Raw genomic sequence first — 27,482 nt, forward strand, 5'->3', positions numbered from 1 at the left:
TCCCACATGGCCCCCTTGGATGCCTAAATTCCACCGCATAGGAAAAATCTGCTTTATATGTACTTCCAAGATTGGACACCATCTTGCTGCATCCAATCTATATGCTTACTTTCCTGATGCCACAGAACTTACATGGAATTTTCCTAGCAACAGAAAGCTACATGGATGGAAACTGGCATCAACATAAGGCATTTTCCACAACTTCCTGTAAAGAATGCTTAGAAAGCTTAGTGCCTTAGGCCCAAAATGGGCAGTTTCTCCCTGTAGCAGAAATTGCCTCTTAACTCCTTTAAAAAAAGAGTTGAATTTTTGGCCATTCCACAGAGTAGCCAAAATATATTTTGAAATATACTTGAGGGGAAAAGTTATAAATCTGGGTTGATTTCTCACTGAACACAAACTTTCCTTTGCCATTTAGTGCTTGAACCTGCATAGATTAGTTATAATTTGGCTAGAGTTTCTGTAATGAATCTGACACACGTTACGTGGACATAGCGTTCATGTGCACAGTGATGCACAGGCGCCACCACCTTTGCTCTGTCTCTCCGCCGGAATGATAACTGAGCGCCGTGACCAGAGTTCCCTTTAAGCTGCACGCACAACCTTTCATTCTTCAGCGCACTGAGTTTTCCCCTTAGTGCAGTCTGCACCTACCTGCAGGGAGAGAAGATGGAGGGCCCGAAGGCAGTGCCTGAACTCGATGGAGCTGCAGGGAAAAGCAGCAGCAACAGACCAGCGAGAGCCAATAAGGAGGAGGCTCGTCGGAGGGACCAATGGGGGGGAGACAGGCGAGCTGGGATGACTTGATTGACAGCACAAGCACGAGACAGAAGGAGGGACCTACCTTCCACCTCATGGAAAAAGCAGACTTTAATAGCAGCTATTTTTTTTTTGGGGGGGGGGGGATTTTATTTTAATCGATGGAAAATGCGTTCCTTTGTGGGACGAAGGTTCCTGCATCCCTTTTCCACACTTTCAGGCAGATGCAATATCAGCGCGTGTTAAACGGGCGTGCTTGAGTGAGCTCCCGCTCTCGATGCGCGTGGATCCACCTCGCCCGGGCGCCCAATTTCATATTTAAATGTGGTGCCACAATAAAAACGGAGGCACTAGGGAAAATAGTGCATCCCTAGTGCCTCCTCGGCATCGGATGCCCAGGAGAGGTGGCTATCAGCGGGTTAGGAAAACAGATGCTCAATTTCACGAACGTCCGTTTTCCTAACCCGCGTCCGTTTCCCTAGCCCGTGGCTGTGCACAGGTTAGGAAAACGGATGTTTGTAAAATTGAGCGTCCGTTTTTCTAACCTGAATGCCAGCGACATTTTTTTATTTTATGCCAGTTCTTTTTTCGGTTCCTCTGACTTAATATCGCCACACTATTAAGTCGGAGGAACTACAGAAAAGCAGTATTTTCTACTTTTCTGTTTACTAATGGGGCTCCTCAAGAATTAACGCCTGCTCCGGGGCAGGCGTTAATTTTTGAGAGTAAAAATGTGCGTGTTGGGTGCACATTTATTTTTTATATAAGGGGATACTATCCCATAGCCTCATCAACACGAATTTACATGTGATGAGCGCAATTAGTTACGTGCGGGTTTGGATGCGCTAATCCCCTTATTGCATTGGGGTTTTGGACGTGTGTCTAAAGCACATGTAAAGCAGTGAACTATATTGCATCGGTCTGTTTGCCTCTGGCAAACAAATGGAAAAAGTAAGTTATGTTTTTGGTTTTTTTTTTAGTGAAGTAGGTGAGGACTGTGCTGGGTGTAGGTTGTGCATGATTTTATCTGATGCCTAAGCTTTTCTGCATTTTTTTTTTTCCAATACACATTTGTTTCAGAAGATTTATTTGACCTCTGAGCTGGTACCTTTTGAAAATTCTATATTTTCCTGGCCTCGGCCCTTGCACTTGTTTACAGGGCAAGCACAAATGTTTGTTTACCAGTCTTTTTATTGATTTCCTGCACATTTTAAAAAGCGATTTATTTCTTTTGTAAACCATCTGCTGTACAATATGATTTTTTTCTGGGTTATTGCAAAGCAGGTTGTGGGTTTCATGATCTTCCTTCTGGAGAGTGCATTTCTAAAACCTGCAGAAATCTTGCTTTTTTTTCCCCCTTCCCCTCACACACAATTGAAGTTATGCTTAATTGCAAACAACAGAATAAGCTGTCTGCTGACTGCTTTGGGAAAGGTAGGTGTCATCTTGGATTACTGAGGAAAGAACATATACCTTGGAGTAATTCAGCCGGTTGAGAAATCTGCATTTTGCTGCTTGAGAAGGCATGAATGGCTTATGGCAACAAACGTTAAATATTTGTAATAAATGTGGAAAATGTTACCTCATTTGTGGAGCATGCCTGATGGTCTCCATTGTTTGTAAGTTGAAACTTTGATGGGTGGGGGACACAGCATTTGCTTTGGAGGATAGAATGTGCTGCAAACACATTGCATATATCAAATCACCTTTTTACTATTGGCAACTGCTGAAAGAAAAAATAGTAAGTTTGAAGACCTGGCTTTTTAAACAGGCTTTTTAGAAAGAGAAAGAAGAAAGTAAGTAAGGAAAAGCTGGCATCAGCAAATTTGCACCCGGCACTTAGTTTCTATGTGTTTGACTCCTTTTCAAGCTCTCTGATAACCTTAGTTAAAATGTAAAATTACAGGTGAGATTTACATGTAACTCAACCATGAAACATGTACCAGAAGGAAAAATATACGTAATTCATCAATTAGTAATTGTATTAGAATTCTTTGTAACCGGATCATTATTGGCACTTCTATAACTTTTAACTATTTTTTATTTTATTTTATTACTATTTGTGCCTATTTTGTAAACCGTTGTGATGGTAAATAACGATGGTATAGAAAAGATTTTAAATAAATAAATAAAATGAGGAAATAAACTTTTTGAAGAAAATGTTGGTTTCTATCTCACGGAGTGAGAGATGAGAGTGACAGATGAATATAAGGAGAAGGGCTTGGGTTTAGCCATGACCTTCTCCAACTAACATGTCTTATTGTAATGTTCTATAAACATACATGGATGTATGCAAACAACAAACCCTTAGAAATAAATAAATGCAGCACTGTGAGCAGCTGATCCTCCTTGTGAATGGGCCATGCTGGTTGATTGTTGCATGTACATATCCATATTACATGCAGTTATTGATCACTTATTTCTACTGTTCTCCTGTCTTTTCCTATATCCTCTTTGATAAGTAAACCTAACCTCTAGAGTTTTATTGTACTGATTTAGTTCTCTGCAGTGTATAATAAAGAAACTGATGAGAATGCTCGATTTAATGATTGTTGTGCGAGTTCAAACTCATCCGTGTAATTAACCTTATGGATTTGTTACTTGACTTGTTCAACTTGTGGAGTGTAAACTTGTTCCTTTTATGGACTTTGGAAAATGGTTAGATTTCATCATCTAATTGGAGAGAGAAATAGGCCTCCATCGTATTCAGCAGTGACAGATGGGACTAGCAAAGGGGCACAGGGTGACTGCTGAAGTTGGTGGTGCATCAGAAAATTTGCTGCAGATGTGACCGAACAACATGTTATCTTGTTGAGACCTCTGTAATCTATACATGGACGTAACGTTCCGTCCTTCTCCCACAAAGAAGAAGCCTGCACCCGCAGGAGACTTGGAGGGTCTTATGAAGATTTTCCTGAATATATTCGGACATGGCTTTATTCTCTGCCACGGAGAGAGGGTACACCCGTCCCTTGGGTGGTTCAGTGTTCGGCTTCAGATTAATAGGGCAGTCATAGGATCTGTGAGGCGGTAGTACGTCTGCAGCTTCTTTAGAAAAAACATCTAGGAACGATGCATACTCAGGCGGCAACCCCGGCATCACTGGGGTAGTTGGCATACAGGGTATAGGAGCGACCTCCATCAAGCATTTGCCATGACAATCTGGGCCCCATCTTGAAAGCTCCAGAGTAGCCCAATTGAATCGAGGCACATGCTGCTGCAGCCACGGTAGCCCCAGCACTAGAGGGTGCATGGCCTTCTCTAAAACAAAGAAGGATATCGTCTCAGAATGGAAAGCACCAGTCCGCAGACATAATGGTTGGGCGAGCTGGGTTACTTCACCTGGCAAGGGCTCTCCATGAATTGAAGATAGGAGTAGCGGAAACTTCATAGTTGTAGTGGGAATCCGCAAGTGCTCCACTAATCGTTGAAGAATGAAGTTACCTCCTGCCCCTGAGTCCACTAGGGCAAGAGTCTGATACTCTAAAGGTCCACAGATCAAGCATTTAGGAAGAGAGAGCGGAGGAGAGGGGGCAGTAAGACCTAAGATGAGTCCTCCCGCAGGACTTAGGTCTGCCAGTTTCCCGGATATATAGGGCATGTTTGAACAGCATGGCCAGCTTGTCCACAGTACATACACGGCCCCAGTTTCTTCCGTGTTCTTCTCTTTTTAGCTGTCAGATGGCTGCGGCCTAATTGCATTGGTTCTTCCTCACCAACCACTGGAACCGGAGGAGCAGGCCTGGGTGTGGACTTAACTCGAGTTTCACCCTGAAAGGGTCTTCTGGGAGTCTTGGTCTCTTGAACCTTGTCACGAGGTCGGCGATCAATCCTTGTTGCCAACTTCACTAGTTCCTTGGGAGGAGCATGGCGGGAGGCAGCACCATAGCCATTCCGGGGACGCTGGAGAAGGTCGGCTTGTAGACTCGGCGGCAGCCATTTTCCCCAAGGGAAGCGGGAGGAGCAGTGAACAAGGTGAGGCAAACGGGGCGAAGCCACCTATCACCAACGGACGCAACATCAGGCCTCTTGACTGGTTGAGAAAACATGGAGACTGGGGCCAGGAGCCAGCAACTTGCTGAACTCGCTTTGCGCATAAGCAAATTAAAACCGGCAGGAGAACGCTACCAGAACCAGAGACTCAGTGCAAGTGCCTCTCTGCACCTCTGCAACACAGCAAACCGCCGGCGCCAGTCGAGGAGGGGATTCCCCTGCCTCTCCCGCCAATGCTGCTAGGGAATTGAAAATGGCTGCCGTTTCCCTGCTGTTGGGGAAAGCCTCAGCGCTAGACCCCTTCACGCGCAAGGCTTGTTCTACCAGTGCGGTCATGCTCGATGCAGACCCCTGAATGCCATGCCGCTTTTGCTGCATGCACACACTGTTCCTTTGTGGCACCACCAACACCTCAACGGCAAGCAGGGGGACAGTCCCTCAGCGCCACGGAGCCAACACCCGGGGCTCCTCCTCAGGCAGAGAAGCTGCTGAAAAACCTCATCGCTGAGCTCCCCGAGCTGTTAAGGTAGCTTCCTGCTTCCCCCCCCCCCCCCGAACCTTGATACTGCACACATCCTCTAATTAGTTCCTTGTTCTCTTTCTCTCTCTTTTTTTTTTACTCTCTGAGAACAAATAAAGATACATTGAAACCAACCAATACTTTCCTTAGGTGCAGAGGTTCAAGTTCCAGGAGCGCAGGCCGCGTGGCAGATCAGAAAAGAGCCAGACCACTGGCTATATCGGTCTACTTTCACCAAACTTTTGCGACCCAGCCTAGGACAAACCAAATAAAAGGGACACTTCCCTGCTCCACTGGGCTTGCAGTGCAGATCTGCCAGCAGGTTCCATTGCTGTCTCATGGAGCAATGAGGGATCTGGACCACCAGATGTCCACTCCACGGACCTTTGAACTGAGCTATCAGAAGGGTCACCAAACCAGGGGGCACCCCCAGAACCTCATATCCCCTGGGAGGATCCAGAAATTTTGTCTTTTAATCTTTTTTCTTTCTTTCTCGCCAGACTGAGGGTTTTACAGAGAAATACTGAGGGACTACAGGTGGCACACTGGGTTATACAGTGTCAGTGAACTTTCTCTGTCTCCATCTGCTGGCAGGGTGGCAAAACCCAGGAGTCTGGACTGATCTGGGTACCTACAGGGAACTGCAGGTTTCAGAAATTCACTCTCCAGAAGGAAACAAATCATGAAACCTACAACTTGCTTTGCAATAACCCAGGCAAAAATCATATTGTATAGTAGAGGTAAGGAATAAATCACTTTTTAAAGTGAGAAAGGATATCACATCTGCAGGAAATCAATAAAAAGTCTCTTCAAAGGAAAAATCAGAATAGTAAACAAACATTTATTTATATTTATATTCCGCTTGTTGCACTTTTTTTTTCAGCTTCAAAGCGGATTACATTCAGGTACTGGAGGTATTTGTGCTTGGCTTGTAAACAAGTGGGAGGGCCTAGGCCTGGACAATATAGAATTTTAAAAAGGTACCAGCTCCGAGATCAAATAAATCTCCTGAAACAAAATGCATTGGAAAAATAAAGAAATACAGAAAAGCTTAGGCATCAGACAGAATCATGCAGAATACAGCCTGTCAAGCAAGCTACTCCCAGCACGTTCCTCGCCCACTTCACTAACAAAAACCAAAACATAACTTACTTTCTCTATTTGCTGGCCAGAAATGCAGGAACCTTCTTCCCATAAAGCAACACAATTTCCATGAATTAAAAAAAAGTGTCCCCCCGCCCGCCACCGCTAAGCACGAGGAAGGAGGCGGGAACTTCCAGTGGAAGCAAGGTCCCTCCTTCTGTCTCGTGCTCGGGCTGACTGCCAATCAGGTCATCCCAGCTCGCCTGCCTCCCCCCATTGGTCCCGCCGACGAGGCCCTCCAGCTGCTCCGCGCGAGCCTCCTCCTTATTGGCTCTCGCTGGTCTGTTGCTGCTGCTTTTCCCTGCAGCTCCATCGAGTTCAGGCACTGCCTTCGGGCCCTCCATCTTCTCTCCCTGCAGGTAGGTGCAGACGGGACTCAGTGCGCGGAAGAATGAAAGGTTGTGCGTGCAGCTTAAAGGGAACTCTGCTCACGGCGCTCAGTTACCGTTCCGGCGGAGAGACAGAGCAAAGGTGGTGGCGCCTGTGCACCGTGGACGCTGCGCCCACGAGCGAAAGCCATGGTTGCGGCTGACAGTCTTCCCATTAATGGGTCGGCGTTCGCAGGGTGCCGAGGACTATGATCGTGCAGTTCCCGGCTGTTTGGTAATGCAACCCCGCCTTGATTTTCAGCAGAAACCAGCGATTCTGTGAGGGCTGGGAAGTCCCTAAGCAGTATCGATGGAGCGTAAAGGCACAGGCGCTGTGATGATCTGATCTGATCTGACTCTGGCCCGTCACGGGGGCGTGAAGTGGCGGATAGGTCTCTTACGAGGAGGAGCCCTTGGGTCTCGCTGCACAGCTGGGTTGGTGTGTGCGAGGAGTCGGGCGACCTGGTTTAGATCTTGCTTTGAGAGAAATGTGCTATGATTTTCAGGATCTCTTAGCTGGTGGGGATTGTGAGAGTATGATTCAACTCCCCTTCCTAGCGTTTGTGCTGGGGAGGCAGAGTTTCCAAAGCCTCCTGTTTAGTTTCTGGCCTTTGTGAATGAAGAAAAATAGGTTTGAGGCGCGTGTTTTCTACTACCCTCTCCTCCCCCCCAGCAGTAACCTTTGTGTTTGGTTGCCTTTCTACCCCAAATTTTCAGTACGTCGGGATTCCAAGAGCTTCTCGAAAGGGGGATTCCCTCCCCGATCCACAAAAGTGCAGATATGCATCCCAGAAAATAAGTTCCGTTATTCTGAAACTTTGTAGCAGACTTAAAAGGACTTTTCCTCACCATTGCAGGGGCCAGTGCCTGGGAAGAGCTGTGAGAGAATTTCTGCAGAACCAGCTGTTTTATAAAGTGGCATGAGTCTCTGTTTTCCTTTCCTGTTTTCCCTTCCTGTGGGCCCTAATGTGTGTTCCTGCTGATGAACAGAAAGACAACATAGCTGCTACGTATGTAAACTGGACGGCATTTGGTCCTAGGTAGTTTTGTTACAAGAGAGTTTGTGATGAGAGCAAGTTGCATTTAGTAGTTACACTTGCAATATATTAATATACACGGTGTTACATGCACATGTATTCCCCCTCCCTGCAAGGAGTAACTGTGATTTTGAATATCATTTTTCTTGCCTTCTAAATATAAATCTGAATTATTTTGAATTTCATTGACCTACCATACATCATCATCTGCTAGATGAGACCTAGAAGCAGTGCCACATCCTCTGGCAATGAATTCCAGAGGTTAACTATGTGCTGCGTGAAAAAGAATTTTCTTCAATTTGTTTTAAATGAGCTAACTTCATGGTGTGTCCCTTGGTCCTTTTATTATCAAAGAGAATTAAATAATTGAAGAAAGGCTAAGGAAGTTAGGGCTGTTCAGTTTGGAGACAACTGATGGGGGGGATAAGATAGAGGTCTACAAAATCATGAAAGGACTTGAACAAGTTACGGGAAATCAGTTATTTTTTGTCAGATAATAGAAGGACTAGGGGGCACTCCATGAAGTTAGCAAGTAGCTCATTTAAAACAAATTGAATAAATTCTTTTTTGCTCAGCGTATAGTTAAGCTCTGGAATTCATTGCTAGAGGATGTGGTTACAGTAGTTAGTGTTATTGGGTTTAAAAAGGTTTGGATAAGTTCCTAGAGGAAAAATCCATAAACTGCTATTGCTGTAATTAATAAGCAATAGTAGCTTGTGATCTATCTAATGTTTTGGGTACTTGCCAGGTTCTTGTGTCCTGGTTTGGCCTCTGTTGGAAACAGGATACTGGACTTGATGGACCCTTGGTCTGACTCAGTATGGCGTGTGGTATGTTCTTATGCTTTTGATCTGAAGTAGCAAAGCAATGAGACTACTTACTTGACCTAAAATAGAGGTCTATGTACTAAGCAATTTTCCTTTAGACACAAAGGGCAAAACCCTTTTGTATATCTGCACTGTTCAGTCGTATGCCATCTGTACTCTCTAAGTAGAGATAATTATGAAGTTAAATTGGAGTCCGCTTTGAACAGTAAAGAGCCCATGACATTTTTGGTGAGAGTAGATTTGTTAATCCTGCTGCCCATGCTGTGTTCCAGTACCAACTGTCCAATGTAGCATCTGCCAAAATCCCTCTTTTAGAAAAATAACTCAGTTACTCTGAAAAAGTTTAGTTATTTTTTTGGACATATGCACGTCTCATCTAGTTTTGGATAAAATTTATTACTATTTTTGCATTTCTAAAGAATATTTATTTAAATTTATGAAACATGTAAAAAAAACAAAACTCTAGGCAATATACATTGTCTATGGAATACAATACCAATAAGATACTAAACAAAACAATAGAACAATGCTTTAAAAAAATATCACAAAGTGTATCCAAATTGGTTACAGCAGCTTTACCTGAAACCTAATCTCCTAAACCTTAAGTTATCTTACCTTTTTTTTTTTTTTTGGTAAAATATTTCATGAAATAGAAGCAGCACAGTTCTTCAGTCTGACCTATCTAACGGGCCGATGGAGCGCACTGTTAGCCGGCATTTGGACGCACGTTTTCGACGCGCTAGCTTTACCCCTTATTCAGTAAGGGGTAATAGCGCGTCCAAACCCCCCCGAACCTAATAGCGCCATCAACATGCAAATGCATGTTGATGGCGCTATTAGGTATTCCTGCGCGATTCAGTAAGTAAAATGTGCAGCCAAGCCGCACATTTTATTTTCAGAAATTAGCGCCTACCCAAAGGTAGGCGCTAATTTCTCCGGGCACCGGGAAAGTGCACAGAAAAGCAGTAAAAACTGCTTTTCTGTGCACCCTCCGACTTAATATCATGGCGATATGAAGTCGGAGGTCCCGAAAATTTAAAAAAGTAAAAAAAAAAAGAAAATTTGAAATAGGCTCACGGGTTGAAAACCGGACGCTCAATTTTGCCTGCGTCCGGTTTCCATGGCTGTCAGTGGGCTCGAGAACCGATGCCGGCAAAATTGAGCGTCGGCTGTCAAACCCACTGACAGCCGCCGCTCCTGTCCGAAAAGAGGCGCTAGGGACGCGCTAGTGTCCCTAGCGCCTCTTTTTACCACCGGGCCTAATTTAAATAATTTTTTTTTTTTTACTGTATCGCGCGCACAGGAGAGTGGGCGCTCGCTCTCCTGCGTTTTTTACTGTATCGGCCCGTAAAATCTTTAGATGATGGGACTCTCAAGAGAGCATCTTTGGCAGATTTTAAACACCACTCGGGGTATACCAGCTTAAACCTTCCATCAATTAATCAGAACCTGGGTCATTCCTAGCCCTAAAGGTGAAGCCTAGCCTTCTAAACTGGTAACAATACCAACATTTTTTGTTAATTTTGGTTGCAGGTGGCAGGGCCCTGTGCATACCGCTGACATTCTCTGAAGTTGCTTGGTGCTGCGCTACCGTTGTTCAATTGCCTGGAGGCCTGAGACTCTGCCATGGGTAAAGTGACATTTGGATTGCCATTTTGATTTTCTGATTCTAACCTTGCTGGATCTTCCAGTCCATCCAGCCCTGGTCCGCAGACCACATAAAAGTGATGTGAAGGCCCTCAGTTTTCCATCTGTACCCTAAGAGAGCAGCAATTTTATAACAATAACATCAGAGCAGCTGCCTAGAAGTACTAGCAAATCTTGGACTAGATAAACTTCCTGAAGGAGCAATGGCTATTGAAACATCCAGCCAAGTTGCCGGCTCCTCCATCTGAATGGTGTGCCATTAGTAGCAAAATTATCATGCAAAGAAATTCCTGGCTGTCTGGTTAGGAAACATTAGGGTGGCTAGAAATCCTGAAAAGCCACTCACATGGGTAACTGGAGCATTGCATCCTGTTTTAATTTTTCCTTTTGTTAGAAAGTGAATACTGGCCTAAAGAGAGAGTATTTTAAGCATCCCAGTTTGTTAGTGTTTCCTTATTTATCCCTATCATGCATTGTAAGTCAAGCAAATATCTGCTAACATAGCACCTTTTGGAATGTAGCTTTTTATTTTAGAAAATCACATGGATTGATTTGTTTCCCTTTTTTTGTTGTTGTTTCCATGGATGACAACATTTACAGCTGGGTGTGCAGCAGTGGGGTAGTAGATCAAATAGTTTACTGAGAAATCTTTGTCTCTCTTCTGCAGGAGCAGATTCTAACAGAACCCCAGAGCTTGGTCCTGCATCACTGAGTCTGCTGTTTCAGGCTGGCTCACAGGACCAAGACAAGGATGGTCTTTGACCTGTTACAGCACAGGGAACTTGAAATAAAATGCCACAATCTTTGCTAGTCAGGGAAAGAAATGAAACAGGACTAATGCAACCTTTCTTTTTTTTTTTTTTTTTTGGCAATTCCTGTTTGAAACTGATGCTCAATATCAACATTTTTCTTCTTGATAGGGTTGGGGGAGAAGGACTGGTGCTATTTGGCCTTTCAAGTGCCCTTCTTAATTACCACCTACCTTTCAGAACGTTTTTTTGCCAAGGAAGAAAAGTATGCTTATGAGATCTGTGTCCATAACTCTGGTATAGATAGGACAACGAATAAGAACATTTTTAGGACATGTCGGGGTCCAAGAGGATCCTGACTTGGGGATTTATGTAAATGCTTGGGCACGTGTGATTTGGCTTTGCGTGGAACTTCTTGTTTTTGAAATGTTTCACTTCAGATTGTTTAGCTTATTGTTTCCATATGTTGGTGTGTCTGTGTTGGCTGCTGTCCTGCTCATGTGACTGGCTCTCTGCCAGAGCCGCGGAGCTGGGCTGCCTGCCATGCTGAGCTCGCAGCGGAGTTCACGTTCATTAAAGCAGAGCCTTAAGTGTTAAGTGAGCGTGTTGCTGGAAGCTGTGCTGTGAAAGTGAGGCCCTCGCGTCCTGTGTGTGTTGCTGGCTGCCCTTGGAGAGCCCCATCATCCCTGCCCAGCCTTTTTCTTTTACCCCATTACTGCTCAGTGACAGCGGCTTGGGAAGGCCAAGCCTAGGCTGCTTGCTCACCATACTATCAGGGAGAACACAGACTGAGCTGAATAATCCCTTTTTACTAAATTGTAAGGGAATGATTTAACTAGAAAACTAAACAGACTGGGGCCTAAAAGAAACCGTTTGCAGAAAATCTTGAGCACTGTAGAAGCATTTTTTAAAAAGTAATGCGGAAGCATAGAGGCAATGGCAGATGCCTTCTTATGTAGTAGTAACGAGTGAAGATGAGCTAATTCCAGCAAATGGAAGGCATGTCACTTTAATTAAACGGTAGTTTTAGATGACTTGACCTTTCATGCACCTACAATGCCTATCTGCTTTACAGTTTAATAGTCTAGAAATGGATCTGCAGTCCCCTATGAGATGGATGGCCTGGAAGCCCAGCTGCAGTACTTGCGCTTTAAGACTGCAAGAAAGGTTTCCAGCACAAAAAGACTTGACCGTCCTCTTCATCTTTCTCCTGCCAGACCTGCCAAAGCCACGGGCGAACGAGTCCCAAGACTCTGAATTTCAGATGCAAGTGTCACAGGGCAGCCCGCTGCTTCTGCCCCAGACGCTGCAGGATTTGCTGGGGCAAGATACGGTGCAGGTGGAGCTCATCCCGGAGAAGAAAGGCCTGTTCCTCAAGCACGTGGAATACGAGGTTTCCAGCCAGGTAAAGCAGGAGGAAAACGGATTCGCTCGCACACTTAACTTTATGCCCACCGGATGTATCCGTTCTGCCTGGCTTTTGCTGGGAAGTGCAAACTAGAAGCTGGCAGCTCGCTTAAGAGCTCCAGCAACTGCTCGTGCAGGGCTAACATTATTTTCCTTGTTGGTTTGTTAATACTGGCATTGTTAGTTCAAGGACAGTGCCCTGCCAGGAAGTCCAATGTGACTCTGAATTGCTGGCTTTGTTCTCCTTCCTCAGCAGTGACCCTCGATGGGTTCCCTTAAGGAACTCTTGGCTTAAGTTGTAGGGAGATAGTAGGTGTTTTTTGGAGAGTGGTGGCAGTGTCTGAGCACCCCACCCTTCCCATCCCATGGGCCGAATGCATTAACTCTTTTCCCCCATAGACACAGGATGGGGAAAAACCCCTCATTACACCTGTCCCCATGTGAGCAGTCCTAGCTCCGATGGGTTTGGGGCTGCAATGCAGATCTCCTAATCAGTGCTGCCAACATTTGATATCTAATTAGTCCTGCATTACCAGAAACATATTGTCAACGCGTGGTCCAAGAAATCTTCCTTCTTTCCTAGTACCTTATTGGATGTGCAGAACTGAGAAAACCCTAGCTTTTACTGTTCCTGCCAATTGCTGGTGGGAACTAACAAAAGGCAGGCTGCTATCTTTCAGGCCGATACAGTACAGTGCGCTTCAGCGGAGCGCACTGTTGACCCGCGATTGGACGCGCGTTTGACGCGCTAGCTTTACTGCTAGCAACATACAAATGCATGTTGATGGCCCTATTAGCTATTCCCGCGTGATTAAGAAAGCAAAATGTGCAGCCAAGCCGCACATTTTGCTTTCAGAAATTAGCGCCTACCCAAAGGTAGGCGTTCATTTCTCCGGGCACTGGGAAAGTACACAGAAAAGCAGTAAAAACTGCTTTTCTGTGCACCCTCCGACTTAATATCATGGCGATATTAAGTCGGAGGTCCCGAAAGTTTTTAAAAAAAAAATTGAAATCAGCCTGCGGCTTGAAAACCGGACGCTCAATTTTGCCGGCGTCCGGTTTCCGAACCCGTGGCTGTCAGCGGGTTTGAGAACCAACGCTGGCAAAATTGAGCTTCAGCTGTCAAACCCGCTGACAGCCGTCGCTCCTGTCCAAAAAGAGGCGCTAGGGACGCGCTAGTGTCCCCATTGCCTCTTTTTGCTGCAGGCCTTCATTTGAATACAGAATCGCGCACGCAGGAGAGCGGGCATTCGCCCGCTCTCCCGCAACTTTTACTGTATTGGCCCGTATCAGAGCTGCTTGTTGGGAGGGCAAAGTGGGCAACCCAGTCCATAACTGGAAAGTGAAAGGCAGATGCCATTGTCTTGCCCACGTGCAGATTTCTGACTCCCCACTCTCTCTCTCTTCTTCCTCCTCGTTGTAGCGTTTCAAAGCTTCGGTGTACAGGCGATACAATGACTTTGTGGTGTTCCATGAGATACTGCTGAAGAAATTCCCCTACCGCATGGTTCCTGAGCTTCCGCCGAAGAGAATGCTGGGAGGTAAAGCTGGGGCTTTGAATGCAGACGTAGAAATCTGGTGGAAAGCAGAGAACGCGTACAAACAAACAAACAGAATTTCTATCTGAAAAATAAGCTGGTGGGCGGGAGGGAATTAGTTTTTATTCCTTGCTATGATCTTGTGTGACTGCGTCCGCAGGATAGACGTTATCGGTATAGGTGTATATCGCGATATCGGCCAGTCTAGAAATGTCTCCACAGCCTAGCTGTATGTAAACTTTGCCATTTTTAGTTAGTTTTTCATAGTGGAGAACAAAAAAAACACAATAAAAGGATGAAAGCTAATACCAAGAACAAGCATAGTTACAAAAAAACAAACAAAGTGTAATGAAATAAAAAGCTAAAATACTGAAACTAGATATTACCATAAAATAATCACGATATAAAAGAGAGACTAAAAAATACGAGGACTAAACAAAAAAAGGGAATAAATAAAGCCAGAAGAGATCATGAGCCAGAATAAAACAAATTAGCCTGGAAAAAAAAATACAAAACCTGTTTGAAAAAGCCAGGTCTTTAAAGTTTTCCTAAATGTTTGATGAGAAGATGCTGTGGGAGAGTATTCCAGAGCCACTGAGACGGCACGAGCTCGCATCTCCACCGAGTCGTGAAAAGGGCACCTTCAGCCCCTATTCCCAGATCTGAAAGCACGAGGTGGGTTATAGATTTGCTACCAGGAGCTGAGCCAGTGCGTCTCTGAGCTATTAAGTAACTTGTGTATCAGATGCGTAATTTATATTTCACTCTCCACTGCACTGGTAACCAGGGTGGAAAGGAAAGAAGTGTCGTAATGTGCTCACATTAACTGTCTAGCGGCTGAGGTTTGAAGAACATGCAGGGCTTGCATAGCTTGGCAGGAAGACCCATGTATAAAGAGCTACAATAACCTATAGATGAGAAGACAAGATCGGGCAAAACGGTTCTAAAATCACTTGCAATTAACAAGGTTTCAAAATGTGGAGTTGATAGAAACCTGCCTTGACTAGGTTTCTAATATGAGGACACATGGACAGATATGAATGTAAAGTGATCCCCCAAATATTTTACAACAGAACATTGTATGAATAATGATCTCAAAAGTGAATGAAGGTAGAGCATCACATACAGGAAATCGACTGAGAAATAAAACCTCAGTCTTGCTAATATTTAAAGAGAGCTTGTTATGGAAAAGCCATTGTTTAATGGCCAATAAACAGATATTCACTTCATTAAATATAAAGGAACAAGTAGTGAACTGGTTAAAAAAAAAAATGTATGTCATCTGCATAAAGGGGCGGATTTTCAGCGCCCTGCTCGCGTAAATCCGCCCAAAACCGGGCGGATTTACGCGAGCAGGGCCCTGCGCGCCGGGAAGCCTATTTTACATAGGCCTCCCGGCGCGCGCAGAGCCCCGGGACTCGCGTAAGTCCCGGGGTTTTCGGAGTGGGCGTGTCGGGAGGCGTGTCGGGGGGCGGGGCGGAGCGCGCGGCGTTGCGGGGGCGTGTCGGCAGCGTTTTGGGGGCGGGTACGGGGGCGTGGCTACGGCCCGGGGGCGTGGCCGCGCCCTCCGTACCCGCCCCCAGGTCGCGGCCCGGCGCGCAGGAGGCCCGCTGGCGCGCGGGGATTTACGCCTCCCTCCGGGAGGCGTAAATCCCCCGACAAAGGTAGGATGGGGGTTTAGACAGGGCCGGGCGGGTGGGTTAGGTAGGGGAAGGGAGGGGAAGGTGAGGGGAGGGCAAAGGAAAGTTCCCTTCTAGGCCGCTCCGATTTCGGAGCGGCCTAGGAGGGAACGGGGGTAGGCTGCGCGGCTCGGCGCGCGCAGGCTATACGAAATCGATAGCCTTGCGCGCGCCGATCCAGGATTTTAGCCGATACGCGCGACTACGCGCGTATCTACTAAAATCCAGCGTACTTTTGTTTGCGCCTGGAGCGCAAACAAAAGTAGGCTGTTCGCGCTCGTCTGAAAATCTACCCCAAATTTTATAAAACATGCTCAATCCAGTTAACAGTTTGCAAAGTGGAATCAAATATATATTGAACAAAGTGGCTGAAAAAGCAGGCCCTGAGGAACTCCAGTAGGCATAGGTGTCATGTTGAGGTGTTAGAACTGATCCCGACTTGTTGACTAGAACCACGTTAACATCGGACCATCAAACGAGAAATCAAAATGGAATGCTTTAAGGTGTCAAAAGCAGAAGAAATATCTTATAAAATAATGACATTTAATTCCTTGGTCAACATTCCCTCCCTCCCTCCTCACCCCCCCCCCCCCCAATACAGGGTCCATCAAGTATCTGCAAGAGCAGCCTGCATAACTGTTTTGGACGTCCATGCCCAGCCCTTTCTCTCATAGACATCCGCAAAGGCAGGCCCTGCACATGGCTGGTGCTTGAATGTCCAACATGCGAAAGCGACGCAAGTGCAAGGCGTCGGTTTCGGTCATTTTCGACCGGCTAAACAGTTTTTGCTCTGACTCCATCTGCTGGAAGGGGGACATAACCCACGGTCTGGACTGATCCCTGTACGTACAGGGAAGTCAGGAATTTGTTTCCTTATGGGCAACCATTTCTTACCTCCTCGGGTCTTCCTGCCGGGTTTTCTTGTCATTGGGTGTTGTCAGCAGTCGCTCGCCTAGCATTCCTTAATCTGGCTTTCATACGTAAGGAAAAGGCTACCAAAGCAAAAAATGTGCATTTCATCCATGATGCTATCTGGTACGTTTGCTTGCCACGAGTAGCGCCACCACACTAACACCAGGTGCAAAAATTACACGTTAAAAAAAAAAAAAAAAGCTCGTTAAAGATGCGTGATTTTGGATGCGCGTTTCTGTATCGAGGGTAATAGCTAATCCAGTCATTAACATCCTATTTATTTGTGGTGGGCGCGATTTCCCTATGCGCCAGCTAGCGGGCGCGCCATGGACATGCTAATCCCTTTACTATATAGTGCACCTGAATAACCGTCTAAAATGCATGCTAAATCACGTAAAATGGCACGCTAGCCTCGTTGCGCTTCACTATATCGGCCTGATAGTTTCTAAGGTAGATACAAACAAGGACTCTGCTATAGTGTTAACAGCACCTGTGGTTGGTTTTTTTTTTCCTTTTTTTAAATTGGAACGAATAGAGGCCTGCTTCATGGGCATGGGCGATTTCTAAGGAAACCGTCGCTGAGATCATCAAGTAAAAACTTTAATAAACTAGTTGGAGTGCACTTTAGGGGACAAGAGGTAATCTTTAAAGATGCAATGATCGGAGCTACCTCTTGTTTTGTAACCAATTATCCCAGGGTATAACACCCATAATCAATCTCCAGAGATGGTCCGCTAGCAATAGATGGAAAACTCTTACAAAGATTCATACATGGTTGAGAAAAATGGGAGGTGCAGTCAAAAGTGAGTCTTTAACCCTAGTCTGTGGATGTCTGTATTCATTAAGATGTTTAACAACTGAAAATAAAACTGTGGGTGACCTTGTGGATTTTTTTTTTTTTTTCCTGTATAATATGCTTTCTTTACCTCCTCTATCAATGTTTTATAAGAGGACGTTACTGTTCTCTAGCAGCACCAGCCTTGGTTTCATCCTTTTGCAAACTGCAGCAGGCCTGCGGGCCTCTTACTTAGCATGTCACAGATTGTGAAAAGTTTTGTGTGTGTGTACAGCGCACACTGGGAACCTGCGGGGACATTCCGATCACTAACTCGGAAGCTGTTAGGCCGGCTCAGTTACTCCACGAGCCGGTGACGGGATATTTGCACGCTCATTGTACAAATCGGGGACTCCTGCTATAGCGATTTCCCGGTATTGTGCACATTTTCACTGTCTGTTTCTCTCTGATGTATCTCCACGGAGTAGAAAACCCTGTTGGAGACATCCTCACTGCAGTTATAGTAAATAATCACAAGGCAGCAGAAGCTGTTTTAAATAGAAAAAATAACTTTTTCATACTGTTAGCAACAGGAGGGCGAGGAGGAGCGCTATTTCTGGATCTGGTTACCCTGGGATTACTGGGCTCCGTTTCAGTTCCTTTACTAAACTAAACGGAAGCTTAAAAACGGAGAACCAGCAATGTCGGGGTTTTCTGCTGTTTCACGCTCTTCATTATAGATCTGAAAAGAACCTAACTTATGATTGCATCTTGACAAAGACAAACTATACAAATGCTTTTGTTGCTTCATGCAGCATGTATAAGTAGTGCTTTTCTAATTTATTAACATCTAGGCAGGGCTTCTCTCTCGTTCTCTCTCTCTCTCTGTATATAGATATATAATCTTTGTTTTTGTTATCAGCTGTGTATGTTGTTTCTTTCTGCTCTATTTTATGTTTTTGCAATTGTTAGCCACCTAAAGCAAGGTTTTAGGCTTAGAGGGTTACGTTTTCAAAATAAATGCGTTGGCCTCGGTTAGACGGGCAACTCCAACCTGACTTTCCTGTGCTGCTTTGCTATGATTGAACCGGGGGGTTGCTGGCTCAGTGCAGTGAGCGTGGTGGGGTTTTTTTTAAATGAAAAATAAGTTTATTCTGATGGTTCCTCTGATTTATATACATTTTGTGTTTTCTTCTCTCATCTCGCTTCAAGAGAACAGTTTCAGAACAGAATCTTTGCCTACTAGAAGGCCATCTGCTCTTGCTGCTAAATTCATAATCTCTTGCTTTCATCTTAACTTTTGTCAAGTATCAGAAACGGGTGAAATCTTTGGAACAGAGATTCAGATGCCTTTATTAATAAAGAGGAAGATAAATGCATAAAACATGGCCAAAGATGTCTGAGTATTACAATTTTCAAAGCACGCTTTGAAGAAGAGTTGTGGCACTTCAAAGCTTTGAGGAGGCTCCTTGCTCTCTGGAAGAGCTCAGGGGTGATTTTTGTTCTGGAGAAAAGAAGGCAGAATTGGTAGGAAGGATATGAGAAGCATGAACAGTGTGCGTCCTTACCAGGCTCAGCAGATCTTTGATCTCTGACAAAGACAGAGAAGCCAGGGAAAGTGGATGGAAGTTTTATGTGCAGTTGATTTTAGAAGTAAATAACAAAAGAGGGTGAGAGAGATAATCTTAAAAAAAAAAAACCCAAAAACCCAACCCCTAGAAAACAAAGTGCTGCAATAGTAAAAAAAAAAACACAAGGCATATAAGACAAGTGAAGCTTGGCTAAGACACTTATGAGCAAATGTCAGTCATTTAACCCCCGCTCCCAACATCAAAATGCTATTAAAAGTGGAGTTCTCAAACCCTGACAAGGCTGATGGTTGGCTATGCCTTTATCAGGGAATTGTAAATTACCATCCAAAAAAACCCATGAAAAACACAATTTAGTACTGACCAGATCACAAAAGAAAGGGTCATGTCCAAAGTGTCCCATGATGATTTTAGAAACACACTAACAAAAGTAGGCACAATTATATATGTTTGCGCATACATACTGTGCCTGAACGTAACTCGCTTTGAACTACCAATGAAAAGGCTTGAGCTAAATGCACAGTAACTAAATGTCCCAATTTAGGTTTGTCTCCAATTCACTTCAACCCAGTTGCAGTTTTCCTCTGAATATTTTGGAACCATCCAGATTTATTTTGGTTCAGTGTCTTGCAAGTATTTTGCAGATCCAGACTACTTGCCGGCCCTAGACAGAAGCGGATATCAGGGAGCACGCAGATCCAGACCGTGTCAGAGAGATCAGAATGCAGAGTCCCGGGACTCAGCCGGGAGCAGAGCTTCTTCTGAAACCTTTTGCGATGCTTCCCTCCTGCAGCTGACCGAGAGTTTATCGAGTCTCGAAGGCGTGCACTAAAACGCTTTATCAACCTGGTGGCCCGACACCCCTTTTTCTGGGATGATGTGGTTCTGAAGGTCTTCCTGGTCTTCAGCGGCTCGGTGAGTACTTGCTAATCTGCCCGATCTTCGGCTAGGTTGTTCTGCGATATCTCTCGTTCCCCACGATGATGATGACCTTGCATTTCTGTTTGTTGCTGCGTGCAATTGACTGGAAAGAATGTCCCCATCTCCCCCCCCCCTTCTAATCAGAGCTGCGCAGGATAAGAAGAAATCCGAAAGAGGCTGTGTGTGCTGAAAAGTTGTTACTTTTGTTAGGGGAGCTGATCCTGTCGTGCCCTGCTGGTATGAAAGACTTGAGGAGAATGAAATCCCTTGATTTACTAAGGGCCTGGGACCAGGAAGCATGAACTTGAGCAATGCTGAATCAGATATTCACTCTTTTTCTGGGATATGTTCCTTGCTCTTCCAGGATATACAGAATAAACTTCAGGAGTGTATTCAAGGAGTGGGTGACGAGTTCATGACGTGTAAACTTGCTTCCCAAGCCAAGGTAACCTCTACTGGATCTTCTGTAAACTTTCCACGTGAATCATCTTCTCTGCCCTGTCTGTACAGCAGGCTTTTCACTCTAGTAGTGTAGAATGGCATTATAAATTCTCTACTGGTCAGACGAGTCGCACATACATGCAGCAAATCCGTATAAAACCTTAGCTGCCTGAATATTTGGCCCCGCGAAATATTGTGAAACCACTGGTAGAACATCCAGGATGTAACATCCAGTCCAGCACCAAATTCTTGTGGGGGGCCAGTTTGAGTCCACGGTTCTGGGTGGGCATGTGCAGAGTGTGCTTATTGTGGGTAGGTGGTAGTTATGAGGTTGGAGGGAAAAGTCCATTAACCTTTATTAAGGTAGAGTTGCAGAAATCCACTGCTTATTCTTGGGATAAGCAGCTTGGAATCTCTCTACCCCTTGGGACCCTCCCAGGTACTTGTGAGCTGGCTTGGCCACTGCTGGAAACAGGATACTGGGCATGATGGACCCTTGGTCTGACCCAGTAGGTTCTTGTGATAGTCCTAGTTCAGTAAAGTTTCTGTGTTGTGAAACAGCTTATCCTGGTTATGGGGGTGATTAAGTGCAGGAGGGGGTTCTTTTTAGATAAATGTGTACAGTAACCTGAAGAAAGCAGTTACAATTGGTCCTTTGAGAGACACTTTGCTCTCATTGATATTTGTTGCCTCTCTCTCCTCTTTGACTACTTTAGCTGGTGGATCAAGGCGTTGAGTCTTTCGTTTTTCTGTGTGATTTTTGTTTGTAAACTGCCTTTCTCTAGCACTTGCCCTAACTGAATGGATATTCTCTCATGTGTTTACCCTCCCGCCTGTCTCTTTACTCTTGAATTCCTTTCCACTCTGTTTTTAATTGCCGTCTCAGGACTTCCTCCCAACTGATATCCAGGCCCAGTTTGCTGCTAGCAGGGAACTTATCCGCAACATTTACAACAGCTTTTACAAACTGCGAGATCGTGCAGAGAGGCTGGCGTCCCGCTCTGTCGACAACGCCACCGATTTGCTTATATTTGGGAAGGAACTGAGGCAAGTCTAAAGCAGGATGGGGGCGAATCGTATAGGGTGACGTTCAGCCAGAATTCTCTTGATTTTGGAGGGTGGGGTAGGAAGCACTGCATGAAGCTGGTTCTTTAAATGAGTCTTAAAAAAAAGGAGGGAAAAACCTCGAAGTGATCATGGGGCACCCTTAATGATCATGTGAGCACACAAAAGTATGAACGTCCGTCTATGATTGGCGTGGGTACAAGAGGTCGCGCAATGTGCTTTTTAGCTTGCTCGGCAGAGTCTGACACCGGAGGCTGAATTTCCTTTGTCTTCCCCAGTGCCTTGGGTTCGGATACCACACCTCTTCCCTCGTGGGCTGCCTTGAACAATGGCACATGGGGAGTGCTGAAGCAGGCGCTGAGAGGTCTGTCTGTCGAATTTGCACTGCTCGCTGACAAGGCTGCACAGCAGGTTGGCTCCTTTGCACTCTTCATGCATGCTGATGGTTTGGCATTCAGTTATTTGTATGGTCTGCTTGCGTAAAAGAAATTGTGTGACTATGGTAGTGAAAAGGTGCCAAGTTTTGGATTTTTTTTCTTTTTTTTCCAAGTGGTTCTTTTGAAGTCTGCGTTCTGGCACCAATCCTATGCGAGTTCGTCATTCTAAAAGACTCTGGACATAAAGAGAGCAAGGAGGAAAGATGGCAGGATTCATGTAGTCCTAGTAGAGGTTTTATATTTCCTTCCACCTTGCTACTCATCTTCACACTTTGATTCAGCATAGCCCCATGCTGGGTTTTGGTGATGAGACCACGCAGCAGGACGACGGGAGTTTGATGTGGGTCTAGCTAGTGAATTCATGCGACACGCAGGGGATTTGCCTGCAAGTTTGTTCACTTCCTCCTTGTTTTCTAGGGCAGACAGGAGGAGAATGATGTGGTGGAGAAGCTAAATCTGTTCCTAGACCTTCTACAGTCTTACAAGGTTGGTGCTGCCCGATTTTGCTAAGATGTCTTGGCTGCAAGGTCTCTGCTTCATAGAGCTTAGTCTTGAGTGTGAGCACAGAGAGGTGGTGCGGCTTGCTCAACGCCATAGTGATTGGTGGAGGTCTGCTTTCAGGTTTCACAGCTGAGTGGTCCAACCACTGTCTTACGCTGTCAGCATTGTGATAGGAGACCTGGGTCATCGTGGAGAGCCAGAAAACCGGGCCAGTTAGGCGTGCCTGCAGGATATATATGAGAAGCATTGTGCTAGGGCACAAATATTTGTAATAGAATGTGGCTGACTGCATTTTTGTCTTTCCTTTGTACGAAGGATCTGTGTGAGAGACATGAGAAGGGTGTGCTGCACAAGCACCAGCGCGCTTTGCACAAATACAGCCTCATGAAGAAACAAATGATGAGCGCCACTGTCCAAAACAGAGAGCCGGAGTCTGTGGAACAACTCGAGTCACGAATTGTAGAGGCAGGTCCATGCATTAATAGCTATGAGAGCAGAAATAGGGAGAGAGATTTGTACAAATAAAGGTCACAGAACCCATTTTCCCCCTTCCTGTTTCAAGGCTTTATCTTTGCCTACCGGTAGCTAAGGATCCTTTTGTATTTATTCCAGGCTTTCTTGAATTCAAATACTGATTTTTACTTCCATCACCTATGGCGGCAGGCTGTTCCGTGCATGTATCGCCTTTTTTGGAAGAAATATATTTCCTCATGTTGCTCCGAAGCCTGCTCCTGTTCAGTCTCATATCTTGATCCCTTGCTGCTGAAAAATACTGTTCTCTTGCACGTGATTTACACCTCAATATTTGAATGCCTCTATCATATTTCTGCTCTTCCCTAGGCTATGCATATTGAGGCCCTTAAGTGTTTTGCATATATGATCTAGCTGGTAGTGGGGAACAGTTGTGAACATGTATGCCAGATTGCCTTTTACTGTAGAGAGTTTGTGTACTTCCTGATGAGACACCCAAAATTTAGATGTTGACAAAATAAGGGATAAAGGGGGTCTCTACTCTAGCCATTAATTTGTGTAAGTGGGTGAATGCCATTGATCCAGCTTCAGTCAGACTTATAGCTTCTATCTCCCCTTCACTGCTGACGTAAGCAGAAGCTACAAGCGGCCCCTGGACACAGACTGGGCTGACTTTTATGTCCTTTCAGCAAGAGAATGCCATCCTGACCATGGAGCTGCGGAATTACTTCTCTCTGTACTGCCTGCACCAGGAGACGCAGCTGATTCACATCTACCTGCCTCTCACTTCTCACATCCTAGGATCCTTTGTCAACTCTCAGATCCAGGGTCACAAGGAGGTGAGTGCGTCTCTGGGAAGGAGGCTTGCTGGCTGAAGGGGAATGGCCTGGGAGTTAGACATGCAGATGGCTGCAGCGGAAATGAACCACTGTGCCTGCCCCTTTGTATCTGCCTGTTGTGTTGTCGACAAATCTTACTCGATCTGTGGTTTTCTCTGTCACTAAAGTCTCTGTCTTGCCATGCACGCTGAATTCTGCTACTTTGTCTGTTCCAGATGTTTGCCACCATCTCAGTGAAAAATCCTTTCCTGCCTGCAGTTTTGAGGAACCCCTTGTTTTTGAACTCTTCATGCTATGTAAAATGCTCTGTCTCCCCTTTCACTTCTTTTATTCAAGAGAGCACAGCTTACATTTTGATGGCCCTTCTTTGAATGTTAAGAACTCCTCTTCACTGCCACTGAGCTCGAGCAAGTCACTTGATTTTCCTTTGCTTCCAGGCTGTAGTTGAAAATAAAGCTTTGGTTTCAGTCAGGCTTTACTTGGACAGCACATTTTGCCCTACTTTTCGTGATGTTTGTACATTTGCGTGGATCAAAAAAAGCCCCCAAAACTACCCAGTTGATCGTCATGCCCTGAAAATTTGGTGTGGACAGGACACAAAACACAGAAGTTGTTAGAGAAACATGGACAAACGCACACTGATTTAATAAGTCTTTTTTTTTTTTTTTTTTTTTCCCTTTCTTTGGAGAGTAGGCTAAAAATGTTGTAGTTTCAGTCGTTCCTACTTTTCTATCTCTCCATTATATTCAGGAGTCAGAACCCCTACTGAATTGTGCTTGTGCACTCAGTGGTGATGTGTAGCCCTGTCTGATGCAGCTTTTTTTTTTTTTTTTTTGTAGATGAGCCAAGTTTGGAATGAACTGAAGCCGAAGCTCAGCTGCCTCTTCATGGGAACCAACAGCATGCCGACTCCACCACTCTCACCCCAGCAGAGCAACTTCAACTAGCCCTGGCAGACGGCCGGGTGAGGCAGAGGCTCAGACAATCGCCCTTTCTGCCCGCTGCTTGGAGGTACAGACTTAAAGCAGGGCACCACGAACTAAACAGACTGGAAATAGCACAGGACAAACCCGAGTAATGAGACAATACCCCGTAACTACAAAGCTGTATTATTTTCTTTTTTTTAGAATCCTAATGTTTTAAGTGGCACGAGCTTAAGCCAGTTTACCACGACTAATCTAAGGCCAGGGATTAGAAGGGGGGCACCAAGGAGAAAAGGCTCTAAACACCTATGCCCCAGTATCCTAATGCAGTCAAAGTACCCACAGCCAACCACCGCCAATCCGAAGCACTCGGTGCAAAGGGAAGAGTTCACGTTTCTGCACCAGGGACTTAGGACATGGCTTTGTGACAGGGAACTCATTGAAACGGGTGTCTGGCAGTCTTTTTTTTAAAAAGCTCTACAGTTCATCTCTGCCTAGAACCAGAGGCAGATTAGTATTATAAATCTCATCATATAAAGGGAGCACTTCTTAGAGGTGCAGTGCAATTATATGCTGCAGCGATGGCCTTCATCCTAAACTGCTGTTACATTTTTGTATTTCTTTTCTCACAATATTAAGAAAAATTACTAAGGCTCCCTGTGGGATTTTTATTTCTTTTAAAGCTGAGATGTTTAAGGAGAGGCACTTTGCTATTTTCCTTCCGCTTCATTCATTCAGCTGGAACTTTTCAGTGTTACGACACACGAGAGCTGTTGCACTTGTAGGCAAAAATGAATTACAATGTTTAAAGTACTGACTGTTCCCCAGTGCACGGTGCAGTAAAAGGAATCCGAGGATCTCATAAATGCACATTGTAACCCTCTGGCAGGCCATGGCAGGGGCATCCCTTTTGTCTAGCACTAGTGTAGCAGCCCTGAGATAAATGAAGTTTGTGACTAGGAAGCCAGTTTCGGCTTTTTCTTCTAGCCAGTATTAACACGATTCCTGGCGTTTTGAGGCTGGTAAGTTCTGTTTCAATCCAGGGATAAACCTGGCGTGCCAGTGATCTCTGGGACTAGACCCAGGAGTGTCTTCATTTTTTTTTTTTTTTTTTTTTTTTTTTAAACCTCCTGAATAATCCCAATAATATTGCCAGCCTCTCGGGGAGCACAAACTACCTTCTTAGAGTACTAACTCCCATTTTTGTACCCCCGTGACTCTTGAGAGCTGACCACTGGTTACTACTTAACTCTGTACCAAACTGAGACAATATTTGTCCAAGTGCATTGATACTAGGAAAATCCAAATTAAAACCCCCAGCTGGAAGATTTGGGCTTCTCCTATGCATACAAGCAGGATGCTGCATATTGCTGAATATTTTAATTTATAACTCAAAAGATTTTGTTACAGAAACAAAACTGGAGACATTCCTAATAGTCTGAATGAGAGACACATGTTGAGAGCGGTCAGCAGGCTTCATGGGCATGTAAACACAGCCTCATTCCAGGTTCAGGCTTTGTTTTGTGTGTATTAAAATTCCTACACCGTCTTAAGTGTTTCTATGCATTTGTGAAACAAGGCTGTCCTTATAGATCTAGAAAGGAGCAGGAGAATGGCAGGACCCAGTCTCGAAATGTGATGAGCAGCAACTCCAAACTGACACTGGGCCTATCCAGGCCCTGCAGGCTGAGTTTTTGAGCAGCTAGCATCTTAAAAACCTGTTTTAAAGTGCAGATCAAATTGGTTAATAAATTGGAGTTTACATCACTGACGTGACAATATTCAAGAGGTTGTCCTTTCTGGTTGTATATAAGACGTATTTACAAAAAACTGCCACTCTTATGTAGTCAGAAGCAGATTTGGTCTGCCAATATTGGGAAGCTGAATGGTTGTTTGTTTTTTTTTTTTTGATTGGTAGGGGTCATGCGTTCTCCCCTCCTGACTTCAGCCCACTGTTAGCCTGAAGTCACTGACATACTGAAAGTGGGGAAAGAGCCGTGGTGGAGGAAGTGCATGGCCCTTGAGGTTGTTTGCCCTCCTCAGCCCCCCCACAGCTGCTCGGCCTAAAAGTAGCCTGTAACCTCTAATACATGACAATTCACCCCAAAACTTTCATAGGCTACTGGGGTGCTCAACTGCTCTAATGTCCTCGGCACAGGAGCGATGAAGCTGCTTCTAAATCCAGATCTCCTGCATGAGAATGCTTCACCTTAACCGGTGGGTTCCATGCTGGATCGGGGGATGTGAATAGTTTTAGAGAGCTTACAAGATGTTTCTTTATTTTAATGTCCTAAATATTAGAAGACTGGTGCGGTGGATACGGAGCTCTTTGTATTATGGAATATTCTGGGCTGACTGTATGTGCACTTGTAGCTCCTAGCAGCCAGGTAATTTTGGTGTTATGTCAGGGATGAGGATGTGTGTGTATGAATGATATTTGTAACCTTCTTAGCAGTCTTGTTTTAATAGTATTGTCACTGAAGAATGGCCACAGCTGAATGAAAGTGTTCTGTGCCTGGGGAGTAGAACTAGAGCCTTCTACCGTTACGCAGGAGTTAGAGCTGCCTCTGGAGGGGACAGGAGTATTAATTCTGACTGCTGTAAGTGTTTACATGTATCCTGTTTTGAGGATGGCAAGTGCTGGTTGAAGAAAGTTTATTTTTCTTATTCCAAGGGAACAATAACAAATGTACCAGTGCTGCCTATGCTTTGCTCTCTGATCTGTGAAACAGTCTGCAGGTGTAAAGAAGGTTTGTTACCACGGCTAAAACTGAAATGTTTAATATTTTTATTGCCAAAACTTGTATAAACAAAAAAATATATATAACTATATATTTGTAAGAAAGATATATTAAAAAATCTGTGTAATAAAGTATAACAAAGCATTTTAGTTGTGGTTTATTTTATTTATTTTTTTTTATTTAAAGAATTTTACTTAACC

The 27,482-nt window shown here is 44.8% G+C and overlaps 1 protein-coding gene across 5 annotated transcripts; it reads left to right on the forward strand.

Annotated features, from left to right (window-relative positions):
- Positions 1-6,636: 6,636 nt before the first annotated feature.
- On the forward strand, positions 6,637-27,426 carry SNX8 (sorting nexin 8). Of its 5 annotated transcripts, none has more exons than XM_029576002.1 (13): positions 6,649-6,774; positions 7,641-7,823; positions 10,181-10,277; positions 12,261-12,448; positions 13,874-13,991; positions 19,737-19,858; positions 20,229-20,309; positions 21,192-21,352; positions 21,649-21,781; positions 22,225-22,293; positions 22,624-22,773; positions 23,469-23,618; positions 24,458-27,426. In XM_029576002.1, the coding sequence occupies exons 3-13, from the start codon at positions 10,274-10,276 to the stop codon at positions 24,563-24,565; spliced, it is 1,284 nt and encodes a 427-aa protein (XP_029431862.1). In that variant the 5' UTR covers positions 6,649-6,774; positions 7,641-7,823; positions 10,181-10,273; the 3' UTR covers positions 24,566-27,426. The 5 variants fall into 5 exon arrangements, with proteins under 5 accessions (XP_029431863.1, XP_029431862.1, XP_029431859.1 ...); XM_029575999.1 differs by having other exon boundaries at positions 6,650-6,774; positions 7,641-7,793; XM_029576001.1 differs by lacking the exon at positions 6,649-6,774 and adding an exon at positions 6,804-7,018 and having other exon boundaries at positions 7,641-7,793.
- The last annotated feature ends 56 nt before the right edge of the window (positions 27,427-27,482 follow it).

Source organism: Rhinatrema bivittatum, chromosome 14 (genome assembly GCF_901001135.1).
Source record: "Rhinatrema bivittatum chromosome 14, aRhiBiv1.1, whole genome shotgun sequence".
Lineage (NCBI taxonomy): Eukaryota > Metazoa > Chordata > Amphibia > Gymnophiona > Rhinatrematidae > Rhinatrema > Rhinatrema bivittatum.